The sequence below is a fragment of the Micromys minutus genome, assembly GCF_963924665.1.
Source record: "Micromys minutus genome assembly, chromosome: 21".
Lineage (NCBI taxonomy): Eukaryota > Metazoa > Chordata > Mammalia > Rodentia > Muridae > Micromys > Micromys minutus.
Genome location: NC_137956.1, coordinates 48,939,867 through 48,962,462, shown reverse-complemented (window position 1 = coordinate 48,962,462; position 22,596 = coordinate 48,939,867). Strand labels below are relative to the sequence as shown.

Here is a 22,596-nt window from a genome sequence, read left to right as displayed (position 1 = left end):
AAGAGGGCAGAGCTTCCGTTCATGAAAGAGTCTGTGGCGCACGCGCAGATTTAGCGAGCGGGCCCGCCGCAGCGCGCCGGAGCGGAAGTTAAAGTGGACCGCGCCTGCTCTGCTGCAATTGCCCTGTAGACCGCGGGCCGGAAGTAGCTGGCGGGTCGAGGGATGTACAGCAGGCAGAGCATGGAGGACTGCCGCGTGGGAACGGTTTCCCGGCGGGCAGTTCAGACTTTATCTCCTTACATGTCTTCTTAAAAGTATAAAGGACAGGACTGTACGCATAAAGAGAAAATGCAGTTAGTAGGTTTATTATAATGGAGTACTACGCGGCCATTTAAGAATAGGCCTGATACAAAAGAATGGGAATGTAAGGACAACTACGAACAAAAGTGACACCCTATGTATGAAAGATGGGGGCCAGTGCAAACAAGGTGTTTATTTCCCCTCACAGCCTAGGACTTGGACGGTATACTCTGCCCATTTGTTTGACCCCATCAGCACCACAGCAGTGAAGAGCAGGCTTCAAGCCTGAGCGGCCTGTTAGGACTAATTTACTACAGAAGTACATACCCGGCCCCTTTGGTCCTTGAAGAAAGTGCTGGCCCTCCCTACATTTGAGAACAACAAAATGGTGGTTACCCAATAAGATATTACAAAAGTATTGGATGAGTCATCTATTTACAATCCGTTTATACTGTATTCCATATCTCAAGCAATCTAGAGAGAATTTGGAGTGGTAGCATGCCTGTAATCCTAGCCTGCACTTGGGAGGCAAACTGATCTCGAGTTAGAAGCCAGCCTGCTCTACAAAATTGAATTCCAGGACAGCCAAAGCTACACGGAGAAACCCTGTCTTGGGTCTGGGAATGAGGATTATGAGTGGGTAAAGGGATGGCATGGAAGTCATGGCTGCACTTTTAGGGTCTCACAAGTGTGGGATGACTGTGCTTCCAGTTCTGTCTCTGGCTCCCAGAGGGAATGACAAGCTGCATCCCACAATGGACCAGTTTCTTGTTTGTTGCTGATGCAGATAAACACAGAACCTTGCATGTATTAGCACTTCACTCAGCCTTGAATGCAGAGATCTTCCTCCCTCTGCCTGCTGAGTGCTAGATTAAAGGCATGTGCCACCAAGCCCAGGTCCCATCATACTGTTCATGTTTACCAAACAGGATTTGATCTTGTAGCCCTGGCTGACCTTGAACTCAGTCCTACCTACCTCTCCCTTAAGTGCTGGGATTAATGGCATGTTCCTATTTATGTTATGTGAGTACACTCAGATCCCATTACAGATGGTTGTGAGCCACCATGTGGTTGCTGGGAATTGAACTCAGGACCTCTGGAAGAGCAGTCAGTGCTCTAACCACTGAGCCACCTCTCCAGCCCCCTCTGCTATGGTTTTTTTTTCTCTTTTTCAAGTGCTGTTGATCAGAGTGCTCTACTGTGTCTATTTGAACTTACGGTGTGCTGGATTTTTTTCTTTTGGTTTCTTACATTCATTATGTATACAGCTTCTTTCTGCCTACAGGCCTGAAGGTGGCACCAGATCCCAGTAGAGATGGTTGTGAGCCACCATGTAGGTGGTGGGAATTGAACCCAGGACCTCTGGAAGAGCAGGCATTGCTCTTAACCTCTGAGCCACCTCTCCAGCCCCTGAGCTTTAATTAAGAAAGTGTGAGAATAGTACAGACTGCAACAGTACACCTGGGAAGGACCGTCCTGTTCTCCGGGCCCACAGGAGGCTCCCTGAGAACAAACTAATGTCTGTCTGGCTTGTTTTGTTTTTGTCACAGACAACTCTCCACCCTGCTGATGTCTTTATTTTAGAAAGTGTTCATTTATTTGTTTATTGGGTATGGGTGCTCGCCACAGTGCCTGAGGAAGTCAAAGGGCAACTTGCAGCCATTCTCTCCTCCACGTGGGCCAAGCACCTCTCCTTGCCGAGCCATCTCACTGGTCCACCACAGCTCTCTTAGGTCCAGTCTTCCCTCACTTGAGACTCCTGCACTCAGACATGACAGGAGACCCACACCTTCTCCACTGTGGGATTCCTTCGTTGACATTCTAAGGCGCTCTGTAACGTAGGCAGGTGGCTGAAACAGAGCGACCTACCGGAGGCTTCCTTTCAAGTAGCCTTGTGAGGCAGCCAAGCTCCACTTCCAGCCTGGTGTGCAGCACTGAAGGGGAGTGTGTGCGGAGCAATGGGCACTGGCAGCTCCACGCCTGTGGCTCCAGCCGCCCATCCGCTCTCTTTGAATGCGGGACGAAAGGCAGCGACACTTGTGCCTGGCTCTGAGACAGTGCTCAGCTCTTGATTCCAGAAAAGTGAGCTACAGCCCATCGCAGGAACTGCGAGACAGCAGGTCTTCCTGTCCCAGCCCTTCTCTCAGGACTTCAGGCCCATCCTGGCCATCATCTCTTCATAGACAGTCCACGCCATGGCAGCCATCAGAGTTCTACGGAGGGCCCGGGGAACACTGCCGTGAAAGAAGCCACGCAGCCCATGGTTCTGTGATGGAAACAGGTGAGAAACCTTTAGAAGCAACGCAGCAATACCACCAGCACCAGACAGGATGTTACTCTATTTTAGAATCTTGTTGTTTAAATATCATGCCAAACCTATGAATTATGGGGGCCAAGGAAATAACCAATGAACTACTTTTACTGTAACTGTTGAGGTCCACCCCTTTAGATCTGCACTACCTACAGAAACTTCTTAGTTTAAAAATGAATATTTAGAGCTGGAAGTTGTGACACACACCTTTAATCCTGGCGCAAATCCTGAGGCAAAGGCAAATTCTGAGTTCAAGGCCAGCCTGGTTTATATAACAAGCTCCAGAACAGCCAGAGCTATGTAATAGAGAAGCCCTGTCTCAAGAAAGGACATTTAGGAACCATAAAGACATATCAGGAGCTGAGAGCACTTGCTACTCTTCCAGAGTGTTCTTCCCAGCACCCACAGGCAGCTCACAATTGTCTTTAATTCCAGTCCCAGGCAATGCAATTTCCTCTTCTAGCCTCCACAGACATTCACGCTTGCTCATACATTCATACATACATACATACATGCATACAACCACACCTAAATGAAATTAAAGGAATTTTTAAAAGAACATTAAACCAGACTCAGACAGCTAAAAAGCTCTGTGAACTGGGAACTCGCTTGGCTGAAAATCTTTATGCAGGGTTGTGTGCACAGCTTTGGTTGGTACGTGTGTCTGTGGTTCATTTGCTGTGAGATGGCTCTCCTGCCACAGATCTGAGCTGAGATGTGCACCACTGTTCAGGCCGCTGCACTATTTATACGCTGCACACAACCAGGGCTGCAGACAAACACCAAGCAGCATACAACACACACACAAGGGCTGATCCCAAACCAGGGCTCTAGATCAGGCTGTTGGAGATGACATCCTCTGCAGGAGCTACTCTTTGCTGAGCCACCGCTGCAGCCCCTGGAAAGCACAATGCTCATGCTCCCCGACATGGCTAGCACACTGGGAGGGTATGTCCAGCTGCTCAAGACATCCCCAACCACAAGAGCCACACATACTTTGCAGCCTTACCTTGAAAATGAGAGTGGCCACTTGGCCAATCCACTGAAACTTCACTGGGGAGAGCTGCATATGAGTCTTGATCACGTCTGCAGGCTGAGTCACCAGTGAAGCCAGAATGCCAGCAAATATCCCACAGCTGAAATTAACAACAGGCATCAGAGCAGCATCCAGCTGGTCTGAAACAGAACAAGGGCCGGGTGAGGTTACAAAATGCAGGTTCTTCAGATACATGGTGAAGAGGCAGGGTTATCCAGTGTTCTCAGAGCAGACCTGACGAAGGTCTGTGATGTGTCTGGATGATGGTGTCTGTCGCTGAAAGCTGTGCAGTCCCTGACTGGTGAGTGCAGGTGTGGACACCCTCTGACTGGTGAGTGCAGGTGTGGCCACCCTCTGACTGTACAGTGCAGGTGTGGACACCCTCTGACTGGTGAGTGCAGGTGTGGCCACCCTCTGACTGTACAGTGCAGGTGTGGACACCCTCTGACTGGTGAGTGCAGGTGTGGCCACCCTCTGACTGGACAGTGCAGGTGTGGACACCCTCTGACTGGACAGTGCAGGTGTGGACACCCTCTGACTGGACAGTGCAGGTGTGGACACCCCCTGACTGATAAGTGCAGGTGTGGACACCCTCTGACTGATAAGTGCAGGTGTGGCCACCCTCTGACTGGACAGTGCAGGTGTGGACACCCTCTGACTGGTGAGTGCAGGTGTGGACACTCTCTGACTGGACAGTGCAGGTGTGGACACCCTCTGACTGGACAGTGCAGGTGTGGACACCCTCTGACTGGACAGTGCAGGTGTGGACACCCTCTGACTGGACAGTGCAGGTGTGGACACCCCCTGACTGATAAGTGCAGGTGTGGACACCCTCTGACTGATAAGTGCAGGTGTGGACACCCCCTGACTGGACAGTGCAGGTGTGGACACCCCCTGACTGGACAGTGCAGGTGTGGACACCCCCTGACTGAACAGTGCAGGTGTGGACACCCCCTGACTGATAAGTGCAGGTGTGGACACCCCCTGACTGGACAGTGCAGGTGTAGACACTCTTACCTTTAACTGAGTCTAGATAGAAAAACTTGAGTTTTTTTTACTCATCAAGAAGATTAAATATATTTCCAATATTTAAAAATTACTGATTAATTCCAATATTAAGAGACTTTTATAATTAATGGGTGGGAAAGTTTTTGTTTTTTTACTTAATGTGTATTAATTATACAATTAATTCTAGTGCTCTGGAGGTAGAGACAGTTTGAGCTCTAAAAGTTTGAGGTTAGCCTGATTTATAATAATACTGAATTCTAGGCCAACCAGGATGACGTAATAAGGCTAGGTTTCGAAACAAAAACAAAATACCACCTCTATGTTTCCTTACTGCCTTAAATTTCTATTGCAAAATGAGGCTATAGCCTGCAGGCCCACACCTGCTCCCTGGGAAAAGGAGCCAATCTCCTCAGACACTCTCTCAGGTAATATGTCCACGTTCACCGTTGTCCACACACTTTACTGAGTTCAGGTCATCTAGCAGAATGTGTTTCAGGCAACTCTGCTGTTTGGAGAGCAGTTACAACCCACAGATGTGGCCCATGTTTGGCCCACAAGCTTACTGCTGAGAAAAGTCTGCAACAAACACCTCAAGTTTACGGTTCGACCTCCACCCAAATGAAGGGCTCAGAAGATCAGGTAATACAGAAAGGAGGAAGTGAAAATATTTTTCCTCAAGCCCACAACTATCAGTGTTCCCAAACTGGTCTGATGGGGAATCACACCAAGTATGAATTGAAAAACAGACTCATGGGGGCTGGTGAGGGGGCTCAGAAGTTAAGAGGGCTGGCTGCTCTTCCAAAGGTCCTGAGTTCAATTCCCAGCAACCACATGGTGGCTCACAACCATCTGTAATGGGATCAGATGCCCTCTTCTGGTGTGTCTGAAAACAGCTACAGTGTACTCCCATAAAATAAATAAAAATCTTTAAAAAAAAGAAAAACAGACTCGCAGGCTGCACCCTTCTGTCCTAGGGTCCCTCAGATCATGTCTGTGGCGTGCTGTTTGCAGAACTTTGGCAAAACATACCTGTCTCTCACCAAGCTTTCCCTCCTCCCTTAGAAGACACAAGGCTCGTGTTGGGACAGAGTCTGACCCCTACCTCTGCATCCCAGCCCCCAGCCCCAGAGTGGCTCCATTCCTAAAGCTGCTAAGAATACCAAAGAAAAAGGCAAAACCCAGGGGCTCTGCCAGTCCTCTGCCCACCACTCTCACCTGTGCCGTGAAGCAGTGCGGTTCTGGTCTGGCTGTAAAACATCAGGTAGATCCCTGAGAAGGGGGCATCACGAAGGAGAGTTGCTGTTAGGCCCCTGAAGAGGCCGCGGTGGCCCTCGCTGCAGTAGATGCTCCTCAGGGCTGCATAGATGCTCTCATAGCTGTAAGCCCCACTCTGCAAAGGATGGGCAGAGTTAGTGACTGGCACAGGCCAGCATCTGAGCGGCAGCCTAAGCAGACTTCGTGTCACATACCAGCCACGGCTCCAAGACTTTGGTGCACATATGGCTTGCCCTGCCTACAAAAGAGAGTAATCTGAACATACCTGACCCTAAGTCAGACTACACACCCAGGGCCAGCACCAGTGCTCTCTACCCAGAACCCCAAGGTTCTAGAACTGCGAGACTCACCTCATAGCGTGTCTTGACAACCGTGATGGGTGACATGCAGACCCCTGCCACAGAGCGAGAGCCCATGCCCAGAATGACGGACTCCAGGGCGGTGGGAGGATGGCCTCGAAAGAAATACTGCTTCAAAGAATACAGGGTGCCAAAGTAGATTCCTACGCCAGGGACACATCTCACAATGGACTGCAGCAAAAGGCAGAGGAGAAAGGAAGGAATCAAAGACTCAAAACTGCAAGATGCCTCTGGAGAGTGGTCTCTGGAGATCCCGGGGTGAGCCACATGCAAGGTGTTCATGATGTGAAGGGAGCACCAGTGAGAAGGGCAGGGACAGGGAAGGCTGCAGCCAGCAAAGTGTATTAAAGCAGTCACAGCTATGGGTGAGTTAGTCCCTGCCCCCTGCCCCACCCCCAAGCTCTGGCAACCAGAACACCCCACCCTCTGTGATCTTTCTGCTGAGGGGAAGGGTGGAATTTAAACATCACTTTCCATCTTCTAGAGGCTGGAGGCTGCTGTGGGGGCGGGGTAGAAACCAATGCCTGGGTACTTCCAGCAAGGTGGGTCCTGAGGGCCAGAAAAAGCCTTTGGGCAAAAAATAAGGGTGTGGGTGTCCCAGCCCACTTTTGCAGCGGTGGCAAAGGCAAGGCTACGGGGACAGGCAGTGGGCCCAGCTCTGGAGCTGGTGCTGTGCTGACAGTCACACTTTGAGAGGAATGAACGGTCTCCTCATACTGTTGGGGTGGCCAGACCAGTGGATGACACTGAGCCCTATGCATACTACTGTCTCCACTGTCCAAGCACACATAAGCTCATTTACAAACAAGGCATAGTAACTAATGAACCGTATGTGACTGCAGCCCTCCTCGCCTTACGTCCCACTGTCCTCTTCTCCCTCTTTGGCATCTGGAGCTAAGGAAGGGCTCCTACGGACCTTGACCTGCCATGGGGACCAAGCCATGTGATCCCATGCCTGGGCTGAGGAGCAGGTGACGCTGACAGATGAAAGTTGACTTATGAAACTGCTCAGTACACCACCCGTCAGGTGTCTTCCCTTCATCAAAGCTGCTGCAGGAGCCGCAGCCTCAGGCAATCTGATCCCACTACGTGTCCTCTACTGTACAGTCTGGAACGTCTTAGCAAATTCAACAATATCCACATTGCTGGATCTGATCCGTTCTTCTCCATCTTCTGATGTGTGACTCAACAAACTCTTCCCACCCTTGCTTTCTTTCAGACAGAGTCTCACTATACAACCTTGGCTGGCCGCTAACTCATGGGTCCCCCCTGCCTCTGCCTCTGCCTCCTGAGTGCTAGAATTATGACCAACAGTTACTTTTAAAATTATGTGTATACAGGTGTGTCGGTATATGGGTTTGCATGTGTGTATGATAGAACAGTGTCCAGAAAAGGCATCTGATCTCCTGGACCCAGAGTCACAGGCAGGTGTGAGCTGCCTGACATGGGCCCTCTGTAGGAGCGGTGCGTGCGGTGGCTGCAGCTCCACTGGCGGGGCAGCTTCACCTCTGACCGCCTGCAGTCGCCCTTCTCCAGTATGTCAGCTGTGCTGGAAATGTGGCCTTCTCCTGCCCGAGCCTGCTTCCAAACACAGGACACTATCTCTCACTTGTGCTGAATGGCAGTGGTCACTCAAGAGGGTTCTCTTGCTGAAGTCTTCGCACAGGCTCACAAACACGCTGCCAACATCAGACCATATTTTCTGTGTCTGTTCTGCTCACAAGTGCAGGTGCTCTGTGCTGTCCACACGCTGAGGCTGTGACCCATCTCAACTATGACGACAAAAACAGTGTGGGTTCTTCTTCTCCACAGTGTCATGGCCACGGTATTCCTTCCTGCTGAAGGGAGGGCTTTCTTCTTAAGATCTTCCATCCTTTTGCCTAGAAAGTCCTGCCCAGCTTCACGAACTCAGAACAGGGCTTCATTAAAAACCTAGCAACTGTTCATTAGAGAACTGGACCAGGACCAACGGGGGAGCAAAGCCACAGAACACAGTTTGAAAGGGAACTGTCCCTCACATGCCACATGTCTACACACCCTGTCCCCACTGGGTGGCACCGTTCTGAAAGGCTGCAGAACATAAGCGGTGGGAGGCATGGTTGCTAGCAGGGTCAGAGTTGGCTTCTGAGCTATGTCATAGTCCTGCCTACAGCTAGCCAAGGCGCTCTGCTTCCTGTCTGCTGAGGTGTGACCAGTTGCCTCACGCCCCTCCACAAGGCTGCTGAGAGCTACTTGCTGTTGTGCCTCTCACACCAAGATGGACTACCTCCTCACACAGCCCAGATCAGTGTGTCCTCTCCTAAACCTGCTTCCATCCAGGATGCGGTCACGGCAGAGTAAAGTAACTGATCCACACAAACGGGACCCCATGCTCCCACGCCACAGGAAACCTGAGCGCCTGGTGAGGAGGTGGAGGAATAGGAAAGTACCACAAGAGAGCCCAGATCCAAAAGGCAGCTTACAGGAGACATCCCTTTCCAAAGGCCCAGAAGACTTTCTGTGCGAACCACCTTCAAGAACACAGCCAGCATCCCAACACGCCCGGGCCTGAAGGAGACAAACCGGACAGGGCAAGAAAAGAAATGTTAGACATGTTTATCATAGAACTTCCCACTCACAGACCACCCGAACACATGGCAATCTCTATACTGCATCTTAGAATTGCTCTTAAAATCTTATTACAGTGTGTGTGTGTGTGTGTGTGTGTGTGTGTGTGTGTGTGTGTGTGTGTGTACAGACACACACACGTGGAGGTCAGAGGACAGCTGACAAGGAGTCAGTTCTCTTCTACCACGTGGGTCCCTGGGATCAAACTTAGGTTGTCAGGTTTGTCAACAAGCACTTTCACCAGCTGGCCCATCTCTCCAGCCCTAGAATTATCTTGATTTCCATGAGTTCAAGGTCTGGCACATACATATTCACCTGTCTATTCACACCACACGCAATGGGATAAATTTCACTTTCAGACAGTTTGTGTATTTCCCCTATTGCTGAGAGACACGACTCACATTTAAAATGGATGTTACTTCCACAAAACCCAGTTCCAGGCAGCACCGTTATAACAATGCACGAGGAAACAACGAATGTCACCTAGGGAGGCCCTCTGGGGCTGCTCAGAGGGGTCCTTCTAATCAACAAGATTAAACCATAATATGTATGTATGTAAAACTACATAACTTTTTTCTTGAAAACAGTATCCACAAAGCACATGCCCCAGTACTCAGGAAGCTGAGGCAGGAGGATTGCATGTTTAAAGTCAGCATGAGATACACAGGAAGAAAACTCTTGAATTCGAGCCTAGCTCGTGTTTCTCTATGGAGTAATTCCTTCCTGGCTCCTCCACGAAGCAGGGCAATGGCCTACCCCAGGTCTGAGGGCTGCAGGGACTGTAGGCGGGTTTTGAGGAGATCCAGAGGCTGGAAGAGGAGCGTGGAGCAGGTCCCACTGATGGAGCCACAGAGGAAAGCCTTAATCACTGGGTGTAACTGTAAGACAAGGAGCACAGCGTCAGCAGACCTGCCCACCACCTCCAGCTCCTCTCTCTACATATGCTTCTCCTCTGAAACCCTTCAGGCACCAACTGCCACAGCCCTGCTCTATCTCCCCATCTCTGAAATGTGCACAGCAAAAGGAGCCCCTCTGGTCTCAGTATTCACTACTACCAATGTTGGTCCCCTGGCCAGCATGTCCATTTTCTGAGCACACTTCCTTACCCAGCATGAGCAAACCACTACTGACCCTCTCCTAATGCTGCATACAGTTCTAGCTGCCGGCTAGAGGATCTGGAGATATTCACAGAAACATGTCAAACCATGAATGCATAAGCTTGCCTACTGTGTATAGCACTCCACGTATTTTTGTGCTTAAAAGTCTGCCTTTGAGGCGGTCAGTGAGGGTTTTAACCCCAGCACTGGGGGTTGGAGGTGGAGGAGACGGATCTCTGAGCTCCAGGCCAGCCTGGGCTACACAGGGAACTCTGTCTGGGAAAACAGCAAAAGCCCTCTGCCCCCTGCTGCACTCACCCTCCGGCTGGGTCGGGTAGACCACCACCAACCCTACACAGCAGTTACTTCTGGCTTATGAACCACCCTCCCTCAGCCTTCAAAACTGGCTTATCTTCCCACTCCACACAGATGGGCAGCCCTCCTTCAGATACTGAAGTATCGCCCTCAGGCATGCCCCAGCAGCCTCAGTGCAGGGTGTTGGAGCTTCCTTAACAGTGTCCCCTTTCCAGAACACGGCAGAATCCCAATGACAACGGGCACTTGGAAACTCCCTCTCCTCCAAACAGGACACTTGACAAGCCCATCTGGAGACCAGCTCTTCCCTCATTGAGTGGCATCTGCACACTCCCCCGACCCCACTCCTGAGATCAGAGACTGGGTGCATTCGAGGTGATATGGTCATAGACTGTTCAAATAACTGACACACTGCTGCCCTCAGGGCTACAATGACTATGACGTCTCTATTACATCATCTACAGCATCATTTCGGAGAGGAAAAGCCACCTCCAAGTACAAGTGGAGTTAGTGTGAAGAGCATGGAGCAAGGACGTTCTGAGGGGTGAATGCTGGACCGGACAACAGCCCTGGGGTGCCAGCAGGGACTCTCAGGACAGCAGGCAGTGTGTACTTCAACACATCTGCTGTACTGGCAGCCAATGCCCCCTCCCCTGATGAACACTCCCCAAACTGCACCTCAGCCTCACCTGAGCCTTGTCAGTGTTGGGGAGTTCAAGCTCCTCACACGCCAGGTCCCGAGACATCTCTCCTTTGCCTGGAAACCAGCCCCAGAGCCTGTTTCCAGTGCCACGCTGTGCTATCTCCATTCCTACCCTGTCAGTCACCCTCCACCCATCTAGTCAGAACCTCCAGTAAGGCTTCCACAGACTCAGCCTAGGCCCCACCCTCTGCCCTGTCCTTAACTTACTTCAACTCTTAAGTACACTTGCTATCACTGACTACCTCTCTAAGTACTGGTCTCTTCCACCGACACCCCACCTACCCCACCCCAGCTGGCTACAGGTCTCTCTTCCCTCTGCCTGTTCCTCAGAGCTGCATCAACGTCATCTCCTCAGTCTGCAGCCCTTTCAGAGCAGCCTCACCCATGACCAGACTTCACAGCTTTCCCATTCTACCCTCCCTCCTGTCCCCTCTGCCACCCCGTGTCCCCTCCTGCCCATGGCGATCTCAAAGTCAACAGTCCAAACTGGAAACTTGGACAACAGCCCTCCACAGCTATTTCCTCCTCAGTCTCAGGGGACTCGCTCTGCCTGATGCTTCCTGACCTCTCCGGATGACGGCCCTCCCTCTGCCGAACAGCAGGGAGACTCTAAAGACAGTCTATTCAGGATGAGCAAGGGGTTACAAGTGTGGCGGTGTGGGTCCCCCTCCCCGGCCAGCCCCAGCGATGGGCCCGTCCTCTCACTCCCTGAGCCAGCTTCAGTTTCTGTCCTTCCATCCACACAGAACCACGCTAGAGGGCTCCAGACAAACCCACACTGCCCTTGCTCAGAAGTCCTACAGGCACCTCAGTGACATCTACAAACCTGAGCTCATCTCTCCCCTTCACTTCATCTGCTGCTCGTTAGCACGCCCACCCAAGGGAGCACCCATCTGGGCTGGGCCTCTCCAAACTCTCCATTCTGCTTAATTGGCTCTCACCCACCTCCTTGAGAAATCCCAGGTCAAAGGTCCACACTTTCCTTCTCGGCTGACCCCACAACCTATTTACCTCAACCTTTGACCCCTCCAATCTATTCCTATCCTACAGCCAGGGTCAGCTTTAAAACTGCAAGCTGGAGCCTCAATTCCAACAAGACAGTTCTCCGTTCACGTATAAATTACCAACTCAAACAAGAAAACAGAATGTAATAAAAGTTGTTAGTAATGGTAAGTGTATTAGAAACTTCTAAACATGACAGATTAGTCATTGGTATTAATCTAGTGTAAATAAAAGCTGATTTGGCTGCTCCATCTCTCTCCAAGACAGAGCGTCAACTGTGCTGCGAGGCCCTGAGGCAGCGCACAGCCTGCCTGACCTCCCTGACCACACTCACTGTCCTCTACCACCATAATGCCGCTCTCCCTGCCTTCTTCTCACCTCAAACACCAGTCATCATCCTTCTGGCTCAGTTCCTCTGCTGCTCACAAAGTCCTGTGTCAGGGTCCAGTGACCGTCCCCGGACTGGAGCAGTCCCAGTGGCCATCCATCACCCTTATGACTAAGGACGCAGAACAAGAACAGACACAACCGTGTCCTTCATGATCCTATCAGGAACTGGCATTGAAGCAAGGCATGGTGGCTCACACATTTTATCCCAGCATTCCAGAGGAAGAGACAGGAGAATCTCTGGGAATCGGGGCTAGCCTCATCTACACATGGAGCGCCAGGACAACCAGAACTACAGTGACCCTCTCAAACAAAACAAAACAAAAGATTGATCACGGAACTGGACTGCAGAGGGCATGCACCACAACTTGAGCAGACTCACAGGGAAGGTCCGACAGCCCCTAACTGTCCCATCGCAGCAAAGGTTAAAAGCTCCCCAGCTCTCCCCCCAGCTGTTTGGTGTAGCGAGGCTACAAGAGAGACGGTGTTTACAGCTTCTGGACAGTTCTAGGCACTGGACCCCATTTATCCATCTGCTCTGGGAGCTGAACCTAGGGCCTCATATCTGCTGGGCAAGCTTGCAACTACTGAGCTGTACTTCCAGCCCTGCACCCACTTTATTTTAAGGCTGCCATCTTTTATCTCCAGAAATTGCTTTTTAAATGTCTTATCTTCACAGCACAGCCACTGAGAACATCACTAGCCCGATACTCACTGAAACAAAAAGCCAACAGCTTAAAAACAAAACAAAACAGGATTTTTTTTTTTTTTTAAATCTCTGGCTCCGTAGACTAGGCTGGCCTGGAACTGGAGATTCACTGGTCTGTGAATTCTGGAATTAAAGGTGTGTACCACCACTGCCTCTCACCATCAATTCTAACAGATTAAACCAGAAACTACAAAAAGGAAAGAAGATAAAAAGAAAAAGCAGGTAACTTGAACGGCCTCGTGACCTCTGTATGCTTACAGCATATCCTTTGAGAGTAGATTTTGTGAGTCTATTGCACTTGTTTTGAGACAGTCAATGCTCACACAGCCTGCCTCTTCATGAGCCACCATGCTGGTCCTGGGCTTAGTTTTCTTACAGTGATGGAGATGAAAGTGCTTTCCTGACCTCTGACCTCTAGACAGATTTGACTTATTTTAGCAGCTCAACCTTACTCACGGCTTAAAGAAAGCTAAATATTCCAATTTTTAACGTGTGAGAACAGATCGAAACAATCTGAAAGGCCTGGAGAATAGTCAAAAGTGAACAGTATTCTTCCAGAAGGACGGTAAGGTTCCCAGCACCCATACGGAAAGGGGTGCTCACAACCACCGCTAACTCCAGCTCCAGCAGATACCAACGCTCTTTTGGCCTTCTTGGGCATCTACACTCTTGTGTACCTACCCGCAGCACACACATAAATAAAAATAAAAACCAAAAGCACAATGAGCTGATAGAACTGTGCAAAACACGATGGGAGTGAGCAGCATTTCAACAGTCAAATAATTCCACGCTTTCTACCATCCCGCAGCGAAACGAAAAACAAAGTCTCTACGTCCAACACACATCAGGGGAAAAGATGGCGGGCCGGGGAGAAAAGGTATGCAGTTTTGAAAGACATGGTCCTGGAACCACAGTGGTTATCTTTAAAGATTTCCAAAAAGAACCAGACATAGGGGAGGACACTCCTGCAGTATTAGCACTCTGAAGTTCGAATAGCCTAGTCTAAATAGCGAGTTCCAGAGAGACTCCGACTCAAAAACAAAACAAAACAAAAAAAGAATTTTTAAAAAGCATCTTCAAAGCCATGCATCCTCGCCCCTATGAAGCGCATCGCGCCCAGGCCCGCCCTCCCTACCAACGCAGCCCCACCTCCGTCAATGGTTGGCTGCGAGACTCCGCCCTGCCCGTCTCCACCAATGGTAACCCTGCAGTCCAACCAATCCGACGGGAGGGGCGTGGCCTTGACGAGCCTCCAAGTGCCAAGGCAACAGCCTGCGGGGAAGCGGGTCAGGGAAGGTGTCCTGAAGCGGGCGGCCCGAGGCGCCCTTACCAGTTACCATTAGAGTGTTCTAGAACTAGAATGTTATAGAAGCACTGTCCCGCTCCACAAAGTCGTCCCTGTCCCCCTGTTCCCACTAGCTCACCATGAGCGTCTCCACCGTGTCCTCTACATCCTGCGACGGCAGCAGCGCCGAGCGCGCCTTCTCGATCATTGGGGACGCGAGCCCGGCCCCGGCGACTGAGAGGCTTCGGGACTCTGCGCTCACGCCCATCCCTCCCGAGCCCGTCCACCCCTTCGCCTTGCCTCAGGCCTCAGTACCCGAGACAGGCCTCTCTATGTTTCCGGGGGAGGGGAAACAAGAGGAACCAGTCAAAAAAGGTGCGATTCCCGTTTCCGGTGACGTAGCGCATCCGGCAACAGATCCCATCGCCACCTGGTGGCTTCACCCAGAACTGCAGGGTCCGCGGTTCTCAGTTGCCGAGTTAAAGGGTTGCGTCCTGCTCCGCGCTTTTCTTTTGGTAGCTAAAACACATTTTGAGATAGCTGACTGGCTGAGCTTTAATTGTATTTAACTTATATTTAAGAACTGAAGCAGGGTGGACTGCCTTCTTCTTAGACACGAATTTTTAAAAATACAATTCACATTTCTCCTATTTGTTCATTATTTTTTCCGAGACAGGGTTTCTCTGTGTAACCCTGGCTGCCCTGGACTGTCTGTGTGTCTCTCTCAGTGTGTAGACCAGGCTGACCTTGAATTCATATAGCTCCACCTGCCTCTTTAATCCGAAATGTTGGAATTAAAGGCATGTGCACCTTGCCTGGCTCTTGTATGTGTGGGTGTGAGTGTGGTGCTTGCTGAAGCCAGAAGCTCACAGGCAGTCCTGAGCTGCCCTGCCTGGGCGCTGGAAACCAACCTCAGGTCCTCTGCAAAGCACCGAGTGCTCTAAACGCTAGCTGTCTAGCCTCGTCTTTATGTTTTTTGTTCATTTTGTTTTGTGTTTCAAGACAAGCCTTTTCTGTGTAGCCCTGGCTGTCCTGGAACTCACTCTGTAGACCAGGCTGGCCTCGAGCTCAGAGATCTGCCTGCCTCTGTCTCCCGAGTGCTGGGATTAAAGGCAAGTGTCACCACACCTGGCTGCTTTTTTTTTTTTTTTTTTTTTTTAAATAGCAGGTAAACTGAACCTGGGATTTTCGAACCCCAAGTGAGCATTCTAGCATTAAGCTTTTAGCCCCAGACATCTTTGCTTTATATTTTGAGAGGGAAAAATAAATTTATGAAATTGCTCAATCGTCCTGCCTCTGTCTCCTGAATCATTAAAAAACCCCAGGTTTTTCATATTATACTTATTGGTTATTTGGGATTCTTACATCATGCACCCTGATCATGCTTACCTCCTACTCTGCCCATGGCTGCCCCACCCCGTGACCTTTCCTCTGCAAACAGACAAAAGTAAAGAAAAAAAAGAGCAAACAAAAGCCAAGTTCGTTTTAGGTTGTCTATATACTAACTGGAGCATGGTCAAACTCTTGGTAGCCAGCCCCCCAAGGGAAGGTGAGTCTCCACCAGCATCCCCGTCACTTTTTCTTAGTTCTTGATGGCTTCCTCTCTAGGCTGTCATTTTTGGGGAGTGGTGTTGAGGTGGAGGTAGGGGTTGTCACAGAAAGCTTCTATATTCTGCTTTCTCAACTGTACATGGACTCCTCTTGGATATTCTGCTGTTGCTCAGAATCATGGAGGTCCTGTGGCTATAAGAAACCAGTGTTAGGGCTGGAGAGATGGCTCAGAGGCTAAGAGCACTGACTGCTCTTCCAGAGGTCCTGAGTTCGATTCCCAGCAACCACATAGTGGCTCACAACCATTTGTAATGAGATGCCCTCTTGTGGTGTGTCTGAAGACAGCTACAGTGTACTCACATACATTCAATAAATAAATCTTTAAAGAACAAGAAAAGAAATCAGTGGTAGAATCCAGGTGCTACTGAGGCCACAGCTCCTGAAGCAGCCCCTTCCCCTCACAGGGGACACGGGATCCCACTGAAACACTCTGAGCCCTAGGATCTTTCATTGGTTTCCATCGAAGGGATAGCAATGGCCAGGCATCCTGCCTCCAACCTTCTCCCTTGCTTCCTACCTGGGAGTCAGGGAGCCTTGCTGTAGCTGGTACTGTTGGCCTGGCTGGTTTTCTTTCAGCTTGACACAAGGCTAGAGTCGTATGGAATCATGACTGAGAAATGTGGCCATGGTTAGATTACAGCTTCAGCATTCTTTCTCCCTGTAAGAACCTGATCTGCAAAGCACCTGAGATTCCTGGAATGCCTCCCATGCTCATAAGGCATCTCAGTACCTTAGCCTTCACCTAATGACCTTTGTCCACCCTGTGCTGGGGGCCGGCCCCAACAGTCGGGTACTGAGGTGGGACACAGCACAGGATGAAGACCTAAGGCTGATGACCCAGGCCTTTAATTCTCTCTTACTGTTCTGGTGGCCAGAAGCTGACCTCTGGCAATTAACTCCTACTGATAGCACCGGGGATTAAGAAAAGAAACTTAGTTACTTGGGACTTTTACTCCTTAACTCTTAATGAACCAGAGACAAAGAAAAAGAATAAAGAAAAAGTCATGCACACACACACACACACACACACACACACTTGGCTGGGCCTGACCACCTGTTTCACCAATTTTACAAGTGAACATGCATACTTATATACATACACATATACCAACCTACATATATAAGTAGGTACATACATATAGACAGACAGATATACATATTGGACAGACAAACAAATACACACACACACACACACACATATTGTGGATGGAGCAGAGCCCCAACAGCCACACTTTGCTGTTTCTCTTAACCCTTTTATAACTCCTTAGACAAAAGTTCTTTAGAAAATTACCTCATAGATAAAATATTACACAAAAGGGGAGTCAGAGAAGGATGTTGATAGTAAGTTCAAAGCAGTGTTTCACTCTATAAGCTCATTATAAGTTCAAAGCAAGTTTCACGTGGCCTTGCTTTAACACAGTGCACACCTGTGGCCTCATCTTTGGACCTGACCTAGAATGAAACTTTTTCCTTTGATCACAAATCTGCCCCAAGCCTATTTCTCTTCTTAGTGTAATTTATAAAAGCTCATAGTATTTCTTTTTATACAGCCTTTACTCACAATTCAAATGAGAAGTGGGCACTTTCTATTCTTAATTCTAACTTTTATTACATCTTTCTGGCAAAACAACTAAAACCATTTCCTTAAACTTTCTTCTTAATATTATTTAAATTAAATCAGGAATTCTATAAAGTCATTAATTCATCTAAACAGCATTAATTCGGGAAAGTTCACCTTCATGTTGATCTGCAGGAAATTTGCTCAGTAGAGTGAGCTAATGTCCAGGAGGCAATGCAATAGTGACAGGAAAGTCCTACCAGCAGTGAGAAGCAGTCCTGGGACCAAGTCTCTGGGATCTATACTTCTCAAAGTGCACCCCTCACACCCATGCAAAATGGCGGGCCATCTCCAGAAAACTGATTTTCTTGCCATAACCTTTCCGACATGACTTGTGCTAACCTTGGATATTCCTACTGTTTCAGTCAGGGTTTAACTGCTGTGAGCAGACACCGTGACCAAGGTAAGTCTTATCAGGACAACATTTAATTGGGGCTGGCTTACAGGTTCAGAGGTTCAGTCCATTGTCATCAAGGCAGGAACATGGCAGCGTCCAGGCAGACATGGTTCTGCATTTTCATCTGAAGGCTGCTACTGGAAGACTGACTCCCAGGCAGCTAGGGTGAGGGTCTTAAACCCACACACACAGTGACACACCTACTCCAACAAGGCCACACCTTCTAATAGTGCCATTCCCTGGGCTAAGCATATACAAACCATCACACCTACCTCCTTCCCTAAAACTATATAGCCCTCAATTCACCCCCAAATAAAGTTGATCTGTCTTCCTAAAGCTGATCCCAGCGTGACTCTGTTCCCTTCATCCTCGTGGGCTGGTGGCCAATGACCCTGGGAAGAAGGGAGACCCTCAGATACCTTTGGAGCTGGAGTCACAGGTGACTGAGCTGACAGGTGGGTGCTGGGAATTGAACCCAGGTCTTCCAGAAAGTGTGCTAAGCATCTTAACTGCCCTGCCGCCTCTCCACATACAGCTCTCCCTGGTTCTTAACGATCTTCAAGGGCTAGCTTCTCAATTCATCCAGCAAATAAACAGAGCCTGGGATCTGGGCTGTGGCAATGGAGGGGACAGGCAGATGATCCCAGCAACTCTGGGGGGAGAGATCTTGTGCTTCCTCGGGGATCTCATGCTTGGGGAAGGGAAAGGCTGAGCCCTGACAACAGCAAGAAGACAGACTTGAACCCGTATCCAGCAAGAGATCACACTCAGTTGTGCCACTTACTGGACCACCCTGCAGGAGAGACGGAGCCCAGACAGCGATGACGCGTGGGACCGCACCTGACCAGGACTGCTTAGCTCTGCATACGGCTCGCCGTCTATTCAAACCCAGCCCTCAAGATGGACGCGGGAGTCTCTAGATCACTTTATTTATTCCTCTTCCCAACAACGTCACGTTGAATAAACTTTACTATGGCTTTCTTTGTTTTATAAAAGTGGGGCTGGAGGGAGGCATGGGGTGTGTGCACAGACATCAGATCCACTACAGCCGGAGTTACAGACAGTTACCAGCTGTCGAACCAACCTGCCAGATTTGGGTACTGGGAGCCAAACTTAGCCCCTGTGCGGGAGCAGTTCGTGCTTTTAGCCACTAAACCGTCTCTCCAGCTCTGTGACTTGCCTTGTTTAATTGTTTGGGAAGAGTGACTGAGCGTAGTTTTCTGGCACCCCAGGAACAGGATGGCAAATGGGCACGCAGATGCACTCTGGGAAATGAGGCGTCCAGCTCTTTGCAACTGTGGGCAGCTGGTGCTACCGCTAGTCAGTGAACAGCAGGTGGCGATAGAGCACAACTTTCTTGTTCTAAGCAAAGAGCTGGACCATGCCTCCCTCCATGAAGAAGGTCTGTCACTGGAGGTGGGCTCTGTGGTTTCAAAAGCCCACTCCAGGCCCAACCCATTCTCTGTCTGTCTGTCTGCCTGCCTGCTACCTGTGGATCAGGATGCAAAGTTCTTAGCGGCTTCTCTAGCACCATGTCTCTGCCTACCGCCCTGCTCCCCACTATGATGATAAAGGACCAACCCTCTAAAACTTTAAACAAGCCCCAGGTTCTTTCTTTTATAAGTTGCTTTGGCCATGGTGTCTCTTCATAGCAACAGCACAGTGGCTAAGACAAGGGTAGAAGCCTACTTCCCAGACTTCTGCCTAAAAGCAAACTGAAAAATGTGAAAAATGCACCTTAAAACCAAAGTGCTCAGACAGAACTATGTAGCATTGAGTGGATATTAGATAATAGAAGGTTTCAGGACCCCATAGAAGACGGAGCCCCAAGCAAACCTGTGAAATGAAAATAAAAACAGATTAGAGCAGAGGAGGCAGGAAGTCAGCGAGGCCTAAGGCTGGCTCCCGCAAAGATTTAAGCAACAGATAAGTCCCACGAAACTGATCTAAGAGAGAGGAGTGAGGAGGGGAGGGGGAGAGGGAGTGAGACAGACAGAGACAGACAGACAGACAGCTACAAATGATCAGTATCAGGACCGGTAAGGGACATCTCCACACTGAAAAACAAGATTGTTCAACAAAATTAACTGTCAAGATTTCATGCTCATGTATTTGTGAGCTTAAAGAGAATAGCAGAATTTCTTACAGATCACAAGCAGATAAAAAGCCTGAACGTTTCTGTCTGGTAAATTAAATGCAAGTCTTTGTACAGAACTACCCTGGGTTGCTTTCTTAATAAGTTGTGTTAAACCTTCAAAGAGAAAGTAATGCCCTTTTTTTTTTTTTTACACAAACCACTTCAGAGGACAGACTTGGTTTTATTCTGTTCTATGTTTATAAGCGTTTTACCTGCAGTTACGAATGCTCACTACACGAGTTCCTGGTGTCCACAGAACCAGACAGGGACACCAGATCCCCTGAAACTGGAGTTACAGATGGTTTGAACCACCATGTGGATACTGAGAACTGGACCAGTTCTCAGAGTAGGAACAAGTGGTCTTGGCTGCAGAGCCATCTTTTCAGCTCCTACGGATGGGAGTATTTGTCAGTGCATCTTAGGGAGCCAAGCCTCACCCAATCACTTAAGTGAGAAAAACTGTAAGACATTTTTTTTCAACCGACTTCAAAATGTCTGCTGTTGTCTGCTGTAGGTGCAAACAGAAATGCCTCCAGTAACGATGGGTCGGGGATCTGGCTGGTGGTGGGACTCAGACAAGACTAACCCTAAAGCAGGAAATGGAGGAGGAGAATTTAATGTCAAGGAAAGGACAGAAAGATGCTTAGGGTGCTGTCTCTGGCAGAGGGATGCCTTGGCCCTGATCTTGGGCCAGGAGACGAAGCAGGAATGAGTTCAGGGCCCGGCAGACAGGTGTGTTCCCCGGGAGGCTCAGGTGTAGATAATCATACAAGTCCTGGTGACTTATGGTACCATCCGAGTGCACAAAGTCAGGGTCTGCATCTAAGAAGTGGGCTCAGGGGTAGCCAGCTAGTGCTGCCCGAACCAGCTCGTTTACCTATCGGGTTTTTTTTTTTTTCTTCTCGAAAACTGCAAGACATTATCTGTAGTAGACAAAAAAAAAAAAAAAAAGAAAATCCCAAAACTAAGAGGTCACTTTTTTTAAGGAAGAAAAAAAAATGTATATTATCTCTTTTAAAGAAGGGTGGTGCTGGTCCAGCTGAGGCAGAAGGGTTTCGAGTTCAAAGCCAAACTGAGCTATATAGTGAGACTCTGTTTCTCTAAGTCAGAAGTGGAAGAAGGAGGGGAAAGGAGAAGTGAGTGGGGGGAGGGGAGAAGATTGGGGGGCGATGCCGGTGGAGGCTGCCTGCCGTGCACACACACCCCCTTACAAGATGTAGTCCAGGGTGGAAGAGTGGGAAGATCTCTGGTTCGAGGACAGCTGCCTTTCCAACGCCCCCACCGGCATTTGTCTCCCTACATAGAGGAAGATGTGGCTGCAGCTCTTCTGAAACACTTCCATGAGGTGCCTCTTGAACTTCTCTCCCACGAAAGCGTAGATGACAGGGTTCATGCAGCAATGCGTAAAGGAGATGACCTCTGTGACATGGGTGGCCAGAGCCAGCCTCTGCCTCGTGGCACATCCGTCCAAGATGCGCATGTCATGCAGGGACGTGAGAAAGAGGGCCACGTTGAACGGGACCCAGAAGAGTAAAGACACGATGACTACGGTGAGCACCAGTTTGATGGCTCTGGCCCTGTTGTGGTTCAGGCAGCCCCGCAGCTGCTGCAGGATCCTGACGTAGCAGTACAGGAGGATGCTGAAGGGAAACAGCAGGCCCAAGGCGTTGATTTCAAAGTGGGTGGAGAGCTTCCACCTCAGCGACTGCTGGTCGTAAAGCTGGAAGCATTGTAGCATACCGTCTTCAGAGGACACTTGGTAAAAAACCATCGACGGAATGGCGGCCGTGACGGCAGCCAGCCACACGGCCAGGCTCAGGGCTGTGCCCACTCTGGCCGTCCTCACTTTGATGGCGTAGACAGCGTGGACGATGGCCAGGTACCGGTCCACACTCATGAGGGTGACAAAGAACATACTGCTGAAAAAGCCAATGTAGTAAAGGCCAGAGACCACCTTACACATCGCAGTCCCAAACACCCACTGGTCCAGCAGGTTGTGGGTCTGGAAGGGAATAGAGAGGACAAAGAGCAGGTCAGAGGCGGCCAGGTTCAGGAGGTAGACGTCCGTGATACTTCTCAGTTTCTTGCAGGCCACAAGGACTAAGATGACCAGGCTGTTTCCCAGAAGGCCTAGCACAAACAAGATGCAGTACAAGATGGCCAGGTGCAACGTGCTGCATCTGAGGAGGAGCTCTGACTCGCAGGGGCTGGTGAAGAAGTCAGGGTAGTAGTCGGTCATGGTGACATTGGGCTCCAGCGTGTAATCCATTGAGGCCGGAAGACCTGGTCAAACAGGCGTGTGAGAGGTGCTGAGGAGCATTTTCACACACTGAAGCCCTTAAACACCTCCCCTCTCCCCTGGGGCTCAATATCAGGGTGTTAGTGTGAGGCAAGTGATCTACCACCCAGCTATTCCCCTAGACCTTGCTTCTTTTCTACAGGGTCTCACTAAGTGGTTTGGGCTGGTCTGAAACTTGCTCCATAGCCCAGGCTGGTAGT

General features: G+C 49.8%; 2 protein-coding genes across 6 annotated transcripts; both read right to left on the bottom strand.

The window, feature by feature from the left end:
- Positions 1–425: 425 nt before the first annotated feature.
- SLC25A38 (solute carrier family 25 member 38) lies at positions 426–14,657 on the bottom strand. 5 transcript variants are annotated; one of them, XM_080934902.1, is made up of 8 exons: positions 14,474–14,570; positions 10,938–11,005; positions 9,593–9,714; positions 8,692–8,776; positions 6,221–6,400; positions 5,811–5,985; positions 3,561–3,727; positions 426–2,506 (listed from the first exon to the last, which is right to left on the bottom strand). In XM_080934902.1, the coding sequence occupies exons 2-8, from the start codon at positions 10,992–10,994 to the stop codon at positions 2,384–2,386; spliced, it is 909 nt and encodes a 302-aa protein (XP_080791028.1). In that variant the 5' UTR covers positions 10,995–11,005; positions 14,474–14,570; the 3' UTR covers positions 426–2,383. The 5 variants fall into 5 exon arrangements, 4 of the variants coding, with proteins under 4 accessions (XP_080791028.1, XP_080791029.1, XP_080791027.1 ...); XM_080934903.1 differs by lacking the exon at positions 14,474–14,570 and adding an exon at positions 11,234–11,277; XM_080934901.1 differs by lacking the exon at positions 10,938–11,005 and having other exon boundaries at positions 427–2,506; positions 14,474–14,657.
- Positions 14,658–21,304: 6,647 nt separating this feature from the next.
- On the bottom strand, positions 21,305–22,369 carry CCR8 (C-C motif chemokine receptor 8; the record flags this gene model as incomplete). Its single annotated transcript, XM_080934858.1, has 1 exon — positions 21,305–22,369. Exon 1 carries the CDS (start codon positions 22,364–22,366, stop codon positions 21,305–21,307), a length of 1,062 nt encoding a protein of 353 aa, XP_080790984.1. The 5' UTR covers positions 22,367–22,369.
- Positions 22,370–22,596: the final 227 nt, after the last annotated feature.

Excerpts from the sequence above, each read along its gene's own strand:
- SLC25A38 (XM_080934901.1), bottom strand. The coding sequence starts at position 14,602 with ATGGGCGTGAGCGCAGAGTCCCGAAGCCTCTCAGTCGCCGGGGCCGGG. Across the intron at positions 5,986-6,220 it reads TTGTCAAGACACGCTATGAG|AGTGGGGCTTACAGCTATGA; the intron begins GTGAGTCTCGCA and ends CATCCTTTGCAG. Across the intron at positions 3,728-5,810 it reads CGCACTGCTTCACGGCACAG|ACCAGCTGGATGCTGCTCTG; the intron begins GTGAGAGTGGTG and ends GTTCTGTTTCAG.